This window comes from Schistocerca piceifrons, chromosome 4 (assembly GCF_021461385.2).
Source record: "Schistocerca piceifrons isolate TAMUIC-IGC-003096 chromosome 4, iqSchPice1.1, whole genome shotgun sequence".
Classification (NCBI taxonomy): domain Eukaryota; kingdom Metazoa; phylum Arthropoda; class Insecta; order Orthoptera; family Acrididae; genus Schistocerca; species Schistocerca piceifrons.
In genome coordinates, this window is record NC_060141.1 from 121,126,741 (window position 1) to 121,139,914 (window position 13,174).

At 39.6% G+C, this 13,174-nt stretch overlaps 1 protein-coding gene across 4 annotated transcripts in view; it reads right to left on the reverse strand.

Moving 5' to 3' along the window:
• LOC124794696 (glycerol kinase-like) overlaps positions 1-13,174 on the reverse strand; it is a 164,887-nt gene that overhangs the window by 57,884 nt on the left and 93,829 nt on the right. For all 4 annotated transcript variants that reach the window (XM_047258261.1, XM_047258259.1, XM_047258258.1 and 1 more), the window contains one exon: positions 8,199-8,404. In XM_047258261.1, coding sequence (XP_047114217.1) covers positions 8,199-8,404 — 206 coding nt within the window. The remainder of the gene's footprint in view (positions 1-8,198; positions 8,405-13,174) is intronic.

Sequence of the window (13,174 nt, forward strand, 5' to 3'; positions counted from 1 at the left end):
GTTTATGGGGGAAGCAGAAGCTTCCAGCTTTTCTGAACAGTGAAATTATACATAAATCTGGAGTACATGCCATAGACAGTAATGAACATCCACAGCATCAAAGCTGGCTGTTAAGAAATCAACAGCAGCCATTTCATAAACCAATCATTGCTAGAAAGTGCAAATAATGTTGTGCCTTTGTTTCTTGTACTTCAAACTCAGCATAAGATTGGTTTTTTAGACCAGTTGAGTTTATGGTTTGGAGGTAACTAGTTGATAGCTGCTGAAGTATGGTTGTCTAATTGGTAACAGGGAAGCAGTTTCTTTGGGGTAAATTGGATCTATCTTGCTGGGTTCATTAGTTCAGTACCAACTAATGTGGTTTAGGATTTTGTTTCTCCAAGTTACAGAGAGAAGAGGAGTAACTACTATCATTCACAATAACAGACTGCGTAAAAAAAAAACTATTGGGGGGGGGGGGGGGGGGAATGGTCATCTACATTGATACTTCACAAGCCACCATACGGTGCATGGTGGAGGGTACCCAGTCATTTCCTTTCCTGTTCCACTCTCCACTCACAAGTAGAGCAAGGGAAAAATGACTGTCTATATCCCTCTGTATGAGCCCTAATTTATCATCTTATCTTCATGATCGTTACGTGCAATGTATGTTGGCAGCAGTAGAGTCGTTTAGCAGTCAGCTTCAAATGCCAGTTCTCTAAATTTTCTCAATAGTGTTTCTTGAAAATAATGTCTCCCTCCCCACAGGGGTTCTCAAAGCATCTTCATAACAGTTACATGTTGTTCAAACCCACTGGTAACAAATCTAGCAGCCCACCTCTGTATTTCTTTGATGTCTTCCTTCAATCCGACCTGGTATGGATCCCAAACACTCAAGCAGTACTAAAGACTAGGTCCACCAGCATCCTATATGCAATCTCCTTTACATGTGAACCACTCTTTCCTAAAATTATTCCAATAAATTGAAGGTGGCCATTCGCCTTCCCTACCACAGTTCTCAGATGCTCATTCCATTTCATATCACTTTGCAACATTACACTAAAATATTTAAACAACTTAACTGTGTCAAGCAGGACAGTAGTAATTCTGTAGCCAAACATTACAGGTTTGATCTTCCTATTGTTGTTGTTGTTGTTGTTGTTGTTGTTGTGGTCTTCAGTCCAGAGACTGGTTTGATGGAGTTCTCCATGCTACTCTATCCTGTGCAAACTTCTTCATCTCTGAGTACCTACTGCAGGCTACATCCTTCTGAATCTGCTTAGTGTATTCATCTCTTGGCCTTCCTATATGATTTTTACCCTCCACGCTCCCCTCCAGTACTAAATTGGTGATCCCTTGATGCCTCAGAATGTGTCCTACCAACAGATTCCTTCTTCTGGTCTAGTTGTGCCACAAATTTCTCTCCTCTCCAATTCTATTCGGTACCTTCTCATTAGATACATGATCTATTCATCTAATTTTCAGTATTCTTCTGCAGCACCACATTTTGAAAGTATCTATTCTCTTAACTATTTATTGTCCATGTTCCACATCCATACATAGCTACATTCCACACAAATACTTTTCTTCCTACTTACTGTGCATTACCTTACATTTTTCCACATTTAGAGCTAGCTGTCATTCATCACACCAACTAGAAATTTTGTCTAAGTCTTCTTATATCATCAAACCATCACTCAACTTTGACAATTTACCATCCACCACAGCTTCATCAGCAAACAACCACAGATTGCTGCCCACCCTGTCCGTCAAATAATTTATGTATATAGAGAACAACAGCATTTCTATCACACTTCTCTGGGGCACTGCTGACAATACCCTTGTCTCCGATGAACGTTCGCCACTGAGGACAACATACTGGGTTCAATTATGCGAGAAGTCTTCAAGCCACTCACATATCTGTGAACTTATCCCATATACTTATACCTTCATTGTTGTTGTTGTGGTCTTCAGTCCAGAGACTGGTTTGATGCAGCTCTCCATGTTACTCTATCATGTGCAAGCTTCTTCATCTCCCAGTACTTACTGCAACCTACATCGTTCTGAATCTGCTTAGTGTATTCATCTCTTGGTCCCCTCTATGATTTTTACCCTCCACGCTGCCCTCCAAACCTAAATTTGTGATCCCCTGATGCCTCAGAAAATGTCCTACCAACCGGTCCCTTCTCCTAGTCAAGTTGTGCCACAAATTTCTCTTCTCCCCAATTCTATTCAATACCTCCTCATTAGTTATGTGATCTACCCATCTAATCGTCATCATTCTTCTGTAGCACCACATTTCGAAAGCACCTATTTTCTTCTTGTCTAAACTATTTATCGTCCACGTTTCACACATTCCATACAAATACTTTCAGAAACGACTTCCTGACACTTAGATCTATACTCAAAGTTAACAAATTTCTCTTCCTCAGAAACGCTTTCCTTGCCATTGCCAGTCTACATTTTATATCCTCTCTACTTTGACCATCATCAGGTATTTTGCTCCTCAAATAGCAAAACTCATTTACTACTTTAAGCATCTCATTCCCTAAGCATCACACAATTTAATTCGACTACATTCCATTATGCTCGTTTTGCTTTTGTTGATGTTCATCTTATATTCTCCTTTCAAGACACTGTCCATTCCGTTCAACTGCTCTTCTGAGTCCTTTGCTGTCTCTGACAGAATTACACCGAGCGAGGTGGCGCAGTGGTTAGCACACTGGACTCGCATTCGGGAGGACGACGGTTCAATCCCGCGTCCGGCCATCCTGATTTAGGTTTTCCGTGATTTCCCTAAATCGCTCCAGGCAAATGCCGGGATGGTTCTTCTGAAAGGGCACGGCCGACTTCCTTCCCTGTCCTTCCCTACTCCGATGAGACCGATGACCTCGCTGTTTGGTCTCTTCCCCCAAAACCAACCAACCAACAGAATTACAATGTCATCGGCGAACCTCAAAGTTTTTATTTCTACTCCATGGATTTTAATACCTACTCCGAATTTTTCTTTTGTTTCCTGCACTGTTTGCTCAATATACAGATTGAATAACATCGGGGAGAGGCTACAACCCTGTCTCACTCCCTTCCCACCCACTGCTTCCCTTTCATGCCCCCTCAACTCTTATGACTGCCATCTGGTTTCTGTACAAATTGTAAATAGCCTTTCGCTTCCTGTATTTTATCAATGCCTCCTTTAGAATTTGAAAGAGAGTATTCCAGTCAACATTGTCAAAAGCTTTCTCTAAGTCTACAAATGCTAGAAACATAGGTTTGCCTTTCCTTAATCTTTCTTCTAAGATAAGTCGTAGGGTTGGTATTGCCTCACGTGTTCCAACATTTCTACGGAATCCAAACTGATCTTCCTCAAGGTCGGCTTTTACCAGTTTTTCCATTCGTCTGTAAAGAATTTGCGTTAGTATTTTGCAGCTGTGACTTATTAAACTGATAGTTTGGTAATTTTCACATCTGTCAACACCTGCTTTCTTTGGGATTGGAATTATTATATTCTTCTTGAAGTCTGAGGGTATTTCACCTGTCTCATACATCTTGCTCACCAGATGGTAGAGTTTTGTCAGGGCTGGCTCTCCCAAGGCTGTCAGTAGTTCTAATGGAATGTTGTCTACTCCCGGGGCCTTGTTTCGACTCAGGTCTTTCAGTGCTCTGTCAAACTCTTCACGCAGTATTATATCTCCCATTTCATCTTCATCTACATCTTCTTCCATTTCCATAATATTGTCCTCAAGTACATCGCCCTTGTATAGACCCTCTATATACTCCTTCCACCTTTCTGCTTTCCCTTCTTCGCCTAGAACGGGGTTTCCATCGGAGCTATTGATATTCATACAAGTGGCTCTCTTTTCTCCAAAGGTCTCTTTAATTTTCCTGTAGGCAGTATCTATCTTACCCCTAGTGAGATAAGCCTCCACATCCTTACATTTGTCCTCCAGCCATCCCTGCTTAGCCATTTTGCACTTCCTGTCAATCTCATTTTTGAGACGTTTGTACTCCTTTTTACCTGCTTCATTTACTGCATTTTTATATTTTCTCCTTTCATCAATTAAATTCAATATTTCTTCTGTTACCCAAGGATTTCTACTAGCCCTCGTCTTTTTACCTACTTGATCCTCTGCTGCCTTCACTACTTCATCCCTCGGAGCTACCCAACTTCTTCTACTCTATTTCTTTCCCCCATTCCTGTCAATTGTTCCCTTATGCTCTCCCTGAAACTCTGTACAACCTCTGGTTCTTTCAGTTTATCCAGGTCCCATCTCCTTAAATTCCCACCTTCTTGCTCTTTCTTCAGTTTTAATCTACAGTTCATAACCAATAGATTGTGGTCAGAGTCCACATCTGCCCCTGGAAATATCTTACAATTTAAAACCTGGTTCCTAAATCTCTGTCTTACCATTATATGATCTACCTGATACCTGTCAGTATCTCCAGGATTCTTCCATGTATACAACCTTCTTGAACCAAGTGTTAGCTACGATTAAGTTATGCTCTGTGCAAAATTCTACCAGGGGGCTTCCTCTTTCATTTCTTACCCCAATCCATATTCACCTACTATGTTTCCTTCTCTCCCTTTTCCTACTGTTGAATTCCAGTCACCCATGACTGTTAAATTTTCGTCTCCTTCACTTCCTCAATCATTTCTTTTATCTCATCATACACCTCATCAATTTCTACACCATCTGCAGAGCTAGTTGGCATATAAACTTGTACTAATGTAGTAGGCATGGGCTTCGTGTCTATCTTGGTCACAATAATGCGTTCACTATGCTGTTTGTAGTAGCTTACCCGCATTCCTATTTTCCTATTCATTATTAAACCTACTCCTGCATTACCCCTATTTGATTTTGTATTAAAACCCTGTATTCACCTGACCAAAAGTCTTGTTCCTCCTGCCACTGAACTTCACTAATTCCCACCATATCTAACTTTAACCTATCCATTTCCCTTTTTAAATTTTCTAACCTACCTGCCCGATTAAGGGATCTGACGTTCCACGCTCCGATCCGTAGAATGCCAGTTTTCTTTCTCCTGATAACGACATCCTCTTGAGTAGTCCCCGCCCGGAGATCCGAATGGGGGACTATTTTACCTCCGGAATATTTTACCCAAGAGGACGCCACCATCATTTAACCATACAGTAAAGCTGCATGCCCTCGGGAAAAATTACGGCTGTAGCTTCCCCTTGCTTTCAGCTGTTCGCAGTACCAGCACAGTTTTAGTTAATGTTACAAGGCCAGATCAGTCAATCATCCAGACTGTTGCCCCTGAAACTACTGAAAAGGCTGCTGCCCCTCTTCAGGAACCACACGTTTGTCTGGCCTCTCAACCGATACCCCTCCATTGTGGTTCCACCTACGGTACGGCCATCTGTATCGCTGAGGCATGCAAACCTCCCCACCAACGGCAAGGTCCATGGTTCATGGGGGAGGTATTAACAGTAGTCCCCCAAAAATGCAACTGAAAGTACAAAAGGTGATGTATGCAAAACTCTCTATAATAGGGAGAGCACCACAAAGAGATGACATTTTAGGTGGCACAACCTTTTTGTACAGAAACCTTGTGAAAGATAACCTGAGAGTGAGCTTTTTTTTCTGTGTACCATCACCATCAACACATATTTCACTCTATTTTAACCATCTCACCTGACTATGGTGCCTTAAATTCCAAAAAGCACAAAAAAATGAACACTTACAATGATTATTTTGTTCTCAGTTGCCATTCTTAAACACAAATAGTTACTCTTCGCCAGTACTGTCTATATTTAAAAGATTAATGAAGTTATGAGCTTCTTCACAATCTCTTTGTCATCCTTAAACTTTTATTAGTTTCAGAACTCTTGAATATTTCTTGTGTGTACTGCTATGCACCCCAACAAATTATATGAAATGTCTAACATTGTAACAAAAATCCATCTCAGCTACTCTTCGTATATTTTACTTACCACTAACAGTTCTGAGCAATGGCTCGTTCTCAAGTGGTACCTGGACATAATCAGGCTATTATTGACATGTACATCCACGTATCTGGATACAAATGTACAATTTTGGTTGCTTCCACAAGATTTACTTGTGGTATAAGATCTTAAATATTAGTTTTCAATTACGATCTACGTTTGTTTCATCATGGTTGTGCATGATTGTTACAATATCGGTTTGTGTGTCAATGATATAGTTTTTGTTTCTTTTTTTTTTTTTTTTTTTTAATTTATACCTTTGATGTAAATCAATATTATAATATTCCTGCATAAGTATGACAAAACAAAACTAGGTCATAACTGAAGAACAACTAAAAACCATACAGTTTCTGACACAAAAAATATAAAAGATCAAAGTGAATCGCTCTGAATATGAGGAGGAAATGAAATGAATGATTCAGATGGGGAGGGTGGCATAAAGCTGTTGCCTTTTCTCCTGAGGCAAGCTGGCTCACAACTGTTGTACAAAGTCATTGATATCCTGGATAATGGCACTGGGACTGATTTGATATGGAAGCTGGTCCCATGTTCTATCCGGGAACATGTTTGAGGATATTGCTGGCAATGGGAGTACTTCTACATCAAGCAGACGGTTCATAGAGACATGTACTATGTGTTGTTGAGCATTACCCTATTGAAAGACGGAACCCTGATACTGTTCATGAGAGGTGACAGATGTCAATGACATATTGTTATGCCATCAGAGTTTCCTCAATCACTACCAGAAGTCATACCTGATGGACCCCCTCCACCATGACAGCAAGAGTAACGCCAGTCTCTCTCCAAAACAGTGGAAGAATGGGACCTCTACCATGGCCACGGCCACCGCTGTATTCGCCAGTGAACATAATGTGGTGTCACTCATCAACAGTCCATGATTCAGAGTCATGAAACCATTCCAAATGTGGCCATTTGTGGTATGGTGTTACTGGTAGCCTATGCAAGTGAAGGTAATTCCTAAGTCTGTTGGCTGTTAGTCTCTGACCAATTGTGTGGGATGACACAGAATGCTGCAGAGAATCCATTACTTACTCTCGGACTACAGGCCCAGATGTGAAGTGGTTATGCTGTGCTTGGTGTACAATATGGTATGTATGTGTGTGTGTGTGTGTGTGTGTGTGTGTGTGTGTGTGTGTTTTGGGGGTAGGGCCATAGAGGGAGGAGGGGACGGGGGGGGGGGGGGGGACTCGTACACCCACTGATAATAATCTGGTTATATCTAGATATCACTTGAGAATGAGCCATCGCTCAAAACCATAGTGGCAAATAAAACATTAAAAAAACAGCTCTGATTGATTGTTACACAATAGTATAAACTTCATACATTTTTAAAGTCTGTCTCAATTTTGAAATGGTGCTGAAAAGCTTTATACCAATCACAGTGTTACTGAGTTTATTAATATTTATTTTCTTTGAGATGCCACAGCAAAGATGAATGTTAGATATGTAAATGAATGTCAACTATATTAATTGATCTACCTTCTTCTTCCATTCCTTCACAATTCACTCTTGCTAATATCTGCCAAATCATTTACAGCTCCTGTACCCATGAGTAAGACGTAGTAATTAATATTATGATTTAAGGAAGGAAAGAAAATTACAGTTTCTGTCTCTCTATGACCAGTTCGACAGAGACAGAACACAAACTCTGATTGTACAAGGATGGAGAAAGAATTTGGATGTGTCCTTCAGTGTATTTGTCCCATTTTAAATGTACACCAAATGTAAATGTCTTACATAACTGTCTACAATTATCATTATTATGCTTCGTGTACTGAAATCATTGTAATTGTGCCTTGTAAAACTTGACTTATTCCATATCATAGCAATGTGCTTACTGAATGGACATATGTAACTGTAATTGCAAAATATATACAACCTGTTGTTCCTTCAAACACAGGGTCATTGTAGATGGAGCACTAGTACACATATTGAGTGGAACAAACTTATTGACACAAGGGGCATTTACGGATATATAAACCAGTATGCTATAGCGTTTCTCACGAACATGAATGTAGTGTTTCATATTGCCTCCAACTAGATTTGTACAGGAATAGTTACCTAGTCATCACAGTTGGAGCTGAAGCTTCAAAACTGAATTTTACAAACTTTACTGGACATCAACACAATAGCAAAAACTAGCTTCCTCATACAGACACATGCAAATTAAGCTTCAGGGTATCCACAAATATGACATAATTTACAACACAAAACAGTTTGATGTGATACATACCAACTGGGATTCCACACAAATCTGCCTGCAGCTGCATAATTGTATCATTTACAGTTAAACCACCATCCACAAGAAGTCTTGTTAGTGGAATTCCACAATCTTTATTCATAGCATTTAAGATGTCTCGTGTCTGAAAGCATACTGCTTCCATAGCAGCCTTCACAATATCTGCTTTAGTTGTTTCTTCTGACAGGCCGCATATAACACTGAAATAATAATAATATTCATTTTCTTCCTTCATGTTAATCTTACACTCAAAGTTAGAAAAGTTACAAAAAAGAGAATTCACTTAAGAAAACTGTAAATGACAAGGAGGCGATATGGCTGGACTTCATTTATCTTCAGGAGATAAAGTACTATTATTCCTGAGAGACGAAATAAAAGTCCAAAAATTATTTCCTAGCTTCTGGAACCTTAAACTCCTTCATCACTGAGGAAAGACAGACAGGTTTTGGAAGGTTGGGCTGCAAAGTCAAGTCACCCAGACCCCAAGATGAGACAGACCAACCTGATGCCACACTTCTAGCTTCAGCTGCCAGAGGTTGCAGTTGTGTTTGCGAGTTTCGTTTGCATGTGTGCGTGTGCGTGTGTGTGTTTGTGTGTCTGTTGTCTATTTTTGACAAAGTTTATATTGTGACAGTCTTTTTTGTTGTGCCTATCTGCGACTCAGCATCTCTGCTATATGGTGAGTGGCAACTTTCCTTTTCATAATATCGGTACATTCCTTCCTGGATTTTCCATTGTTTGATTATTAGAGGGCTAATTGATGTAGAAACTAAAATTTAAATTTAACCTTTGGTGTAAACATTCATTGACAAAATAAACCAAGGATTGAAGTGAAAGCATTTACTGACAAAATAAACTGAGGATTGGACACTGGTTTCAACTGTGAATTTAGAGATGTAGTGTCAGCATCTAATCCATGTATACTGGCACAATGATTACAATGAACAAAGATTATTTACCCAGTGAGGCTCAGTCATACCTGGACTGTTTTCCATCACAAGACATTTGGGAGGAAGGAGCCACAAAGTACCTGCTAAGTAAACTTTGAAGAGAGAAGAAATAATCTCTTATGAAAACATTTATTCTTGCCATTTTTTTGTCATATTTCATTGATATTTGATGGGGATCACAATATAAAAAACTAAATATGTCTTTAGTTTCATCACAGTTACATTTATCTAAGAAAATATGGTACATACTTTTTGAAGGAACAAAAAGTTAAGAATATGGGTAATACAAGAGTAATATGTATTGGAAGAGTTTAATGTACATGAGCCAAAAAGAATTGGCAGCTACTAATTCTTGCTATGGGTGAGGTCAAGGTACATGGAAAACTATGGTGCACAAGCTCATGTCTCAATTTACTGACATCATAACAAAACTTGTAACCTGACTGGTACATGTTTCTAGATAAGGATGGCTATCAAGGACTCTCAAGAAAAGCTTTAGTTTCTACATAATTTTGCTGTTTCTGAAACAGAAAGTTGTATGAATAAGCAATTGAAAGAAGTGAGTGTGCTGTGTTTTGTCAAACATCCACAACTGATTCCTATGTACAATGATTTGTTAATAAATACATACTGAATTACATGTGTGGAGCTAGAAGAATACTATGAATTACACGACACTTTTCTACTCTGTAGTGGAGCATATGCTGCAATGAACATTTCTGATAAATTAAATATATAATAACATATAATGTTTGTAGGTGTATGGAATTTTTGCCATTGGGTATCTGTCTCTTTCTTTATTGTTGCAGTATGGTATCAATTATTTCACATTGTAATTTTTGTGATGTGAGGTTAAATTAATTCTTTTTTGATTCCTTTTTTGAGATAAATATGCTGAAATAATGAATGTACAACTGATTCTGTCATAATGAGATTTTCACTCTGCAGCGGAGTGTGCGCTGATATGAAACTTCCTGGCAGATTAAAACTGTGTGCCCGACCGAGACTCGAACTCGGGACCTTTGCCTTTCGCGGGCAAGTGCTCTACCATCTGAGCTACCGAAGCACGACTCACGCCCGGTACTCACAGCTTTACTTCTGCCAGTACCTCGTCTCCTACCTTCCAAACTTTATCAGCGCACACTCCGCTGCAGAGGGAAAATCTCATTCTGGAAACATCCCCCAGGCTGTGGCTAAGCCATGTCTCCGCAATATCCTTTCTTTCAGGAGTGCTAGTTCTGCAAGTTTCGCAGGAGAGCTTCTGTAAAGTTTGGAAGGTAGGAGACGAGGTACTGGCAGAAGTAAAGCTGTGAGTACCGGGCCTGAGTCGTGCTTCGGTAGCTCATATGGTAGAGCACTTGCCCGCAAAAGGCAAAGGTCCCGAGTTCGAGTCTCGGTCGAGCACACAGTTTTAATCTGCCAGGAAGTTTGATTCTGTCATGTCCAAATGCAGCCATGGAACAATTTTATTCTTTGTGTTCATGGCATAAAATTGTAAAGTTTTAAGATTTTATGTCATTTTATGTAAATCTGAACTCCAGTAATAACCACACCAAATTTTAAAATGTAGATCATCAATTATAACAAAGACTGATGTTTCAGTATGCTTGATGTATATCCTTATAGTATCTTTATCAAAAGTAATATTTTGTATTCAGAAATAAGTAAATACAGATCTGTTGAAGACTTGAACCAATAAACAAATCATGTATTAAAACTTAAAATTTTCCACATTCAATACACAAAATTTCAGAAGTGGAAGAGCCCACAGAAGTAGGGTGGGAGTGTCTCCTCATAGCATTCAGTATGCACATTCCTGTCAGCTGACTCCATTTTAGTCCCAAAAAGCTGTCTGTGTAGAATCAAAGTTGCTGGTTGTCTGTTGTGGTGTTGTTGCCACCACTGACATCAGTACCAGGTTAAGTCAGTAGACATGAGCAATAACTGGACTATTTGCTATTAGTATCGATCACTTGCTTACTCTTCATGAGCCCACAACCACCACTGCTCATTCTGCATGATGTACCACATAAAATGTTGGCCGATGTAGGACCCTCAGTGTTCCTTTACCCATCACTACTCCTGAGGAGGGAAGAAAACTGACAAGTTTCCATTGGGTGAAGCAGTGACCAGTAATGTTTGTGAAAATTTGTGTGTGGTATCCAAATGTAGGCTGATGCAGACAACATTCTTCCATTGAAGCATTTTTCTTCAGTAATGCAGCAGAGCAAGACCCAGCAGTGAAGACAGGAGTGCCGCAAACACTGGCTTTGCTTGGTGGGTATGTGAATTGCAATGATGACAAATTTTTATTAACTGGAGAATCCGGATAATCAGTAATGACAGATACACAGCAAGGTGTGGATTTACAAGCTTACAGAGCAATAACACTCAGAAATTTGTCAGTTAAAAGGAGCTACGAGAGGTAGAAAGGACGCAGGTCAAGTAAATAGCTGCCTCGGAGTATGACCAATGAAAGTGCACAGTTCTAGTTTTTCATAAAAGATCAGATAAGTATGTTCACATGCTTTCAGTAAACTTGAGAATGCAGCAAATTTAGCATCTTGGAGAAACTCTGACAAAGAAACTGTGGCCAAATTGTCAATCCAAGATGAAGTACTTGACTTTATTACACTTGATTCTATGTCCAGTCATGCAGTTACTTATTGCAATTTTAAACAGTCACACTACAAGAGGAAAAACACTGTGAGGTTTTACATGACACAACTGCATAGTATGCTTATTTTGGACAGAGAATCCACCCAATAATTTGTGAATTGCATTAGAAAAACTAATGCTAATATGTATGAGCTCAGGAAGACAATTCACACAATGGGACAAAACTGTTAGAAGCTCTGGACAAATGGCATTAGATACATTTTCTGAAAGGGCTCCAGGTTGAACTCGACTGAGTAGTACGATTGGCATGTTGTAAAACAAATGGAGAAGCAATATAAACAGCAATTCAATTTTTTGAAGAGCTACAGAGACCTCAAATTAATCACAAATTGTGGGAAATCAGCTATCATGAGAACAGGCAATAAAGTACAACTTCTCATATGAAAAGCATTTGACGTTTACCTGCAGAGTAGAAGGACACGCAGTTTGAAAGTGTAAGAAGGGAACACAAGACTGAAAGTGAAGAGCTTTTGGAGGAGTACACCAAAAGCTGATGGGACAAAGGGCCACTCCTTTACCACTGCCCCCCCCCCCCTTTCCCCAAGAAATATTAGTTATTGTGAGCTCCACTATTCCAAAGGCCTCCTTGCCAACACAATTTACCAGGGGAAAAATATGTTTCCTTTTTTGGATGTGGTGCAAAATATTCAAGGACAAAAGTTGGTGGCAAGCAACCTGTACAATTGAAGGGTTAAATGGCAACCACGTGCACAATTGTGGAAAAGTTCTGACTGGCTTTGTGACAGGCCAAGATGATTACATGATGGAAATGCTTGTGATACGGAGTAGAGAAAAATGCTGTGAAGGTATATTAAAGTTGTATTTCATGGTAGCTAACCACACTCTGATCAGTATAGAAGAAAGAGAATCCCGTTCGCTCATAACAATTATCGTGAACTTGTAATGTAACAGACAAACAGACGTCATTTTATTTTATTATACACTAAAGTCGTGTTAAAAAAGCTTTTGCTTAAGATAATACCAAGTTAGGTGTTGCGATCAATAATCGATATTGGAATTGTATGTTCTTTGTAGCTTATGACCGTGATCTTTGGTCTACAACGGGTTTTCGGCCACTTGAGTGTTGGCCACGGTTGAGTGTAGTTGTGTATATAGTTTTGGCAATAAATGTGTTTTTGATACAAAGAAACCGTGGAATACTGCGTCATTTTTCGATAGTCCAGTAATAATTAAAAAACCCGCACCTTTTCTTGGACCCAGAGCAGCAAAGGAATCATCGCCTAGACAACGAGAAGCCACATGGACAATGCAGACTCAGCAGCATCAACAAAGGAGACATCATGGCCAGCTCTACTAAAGTACTATACAGCCATTAGCCAC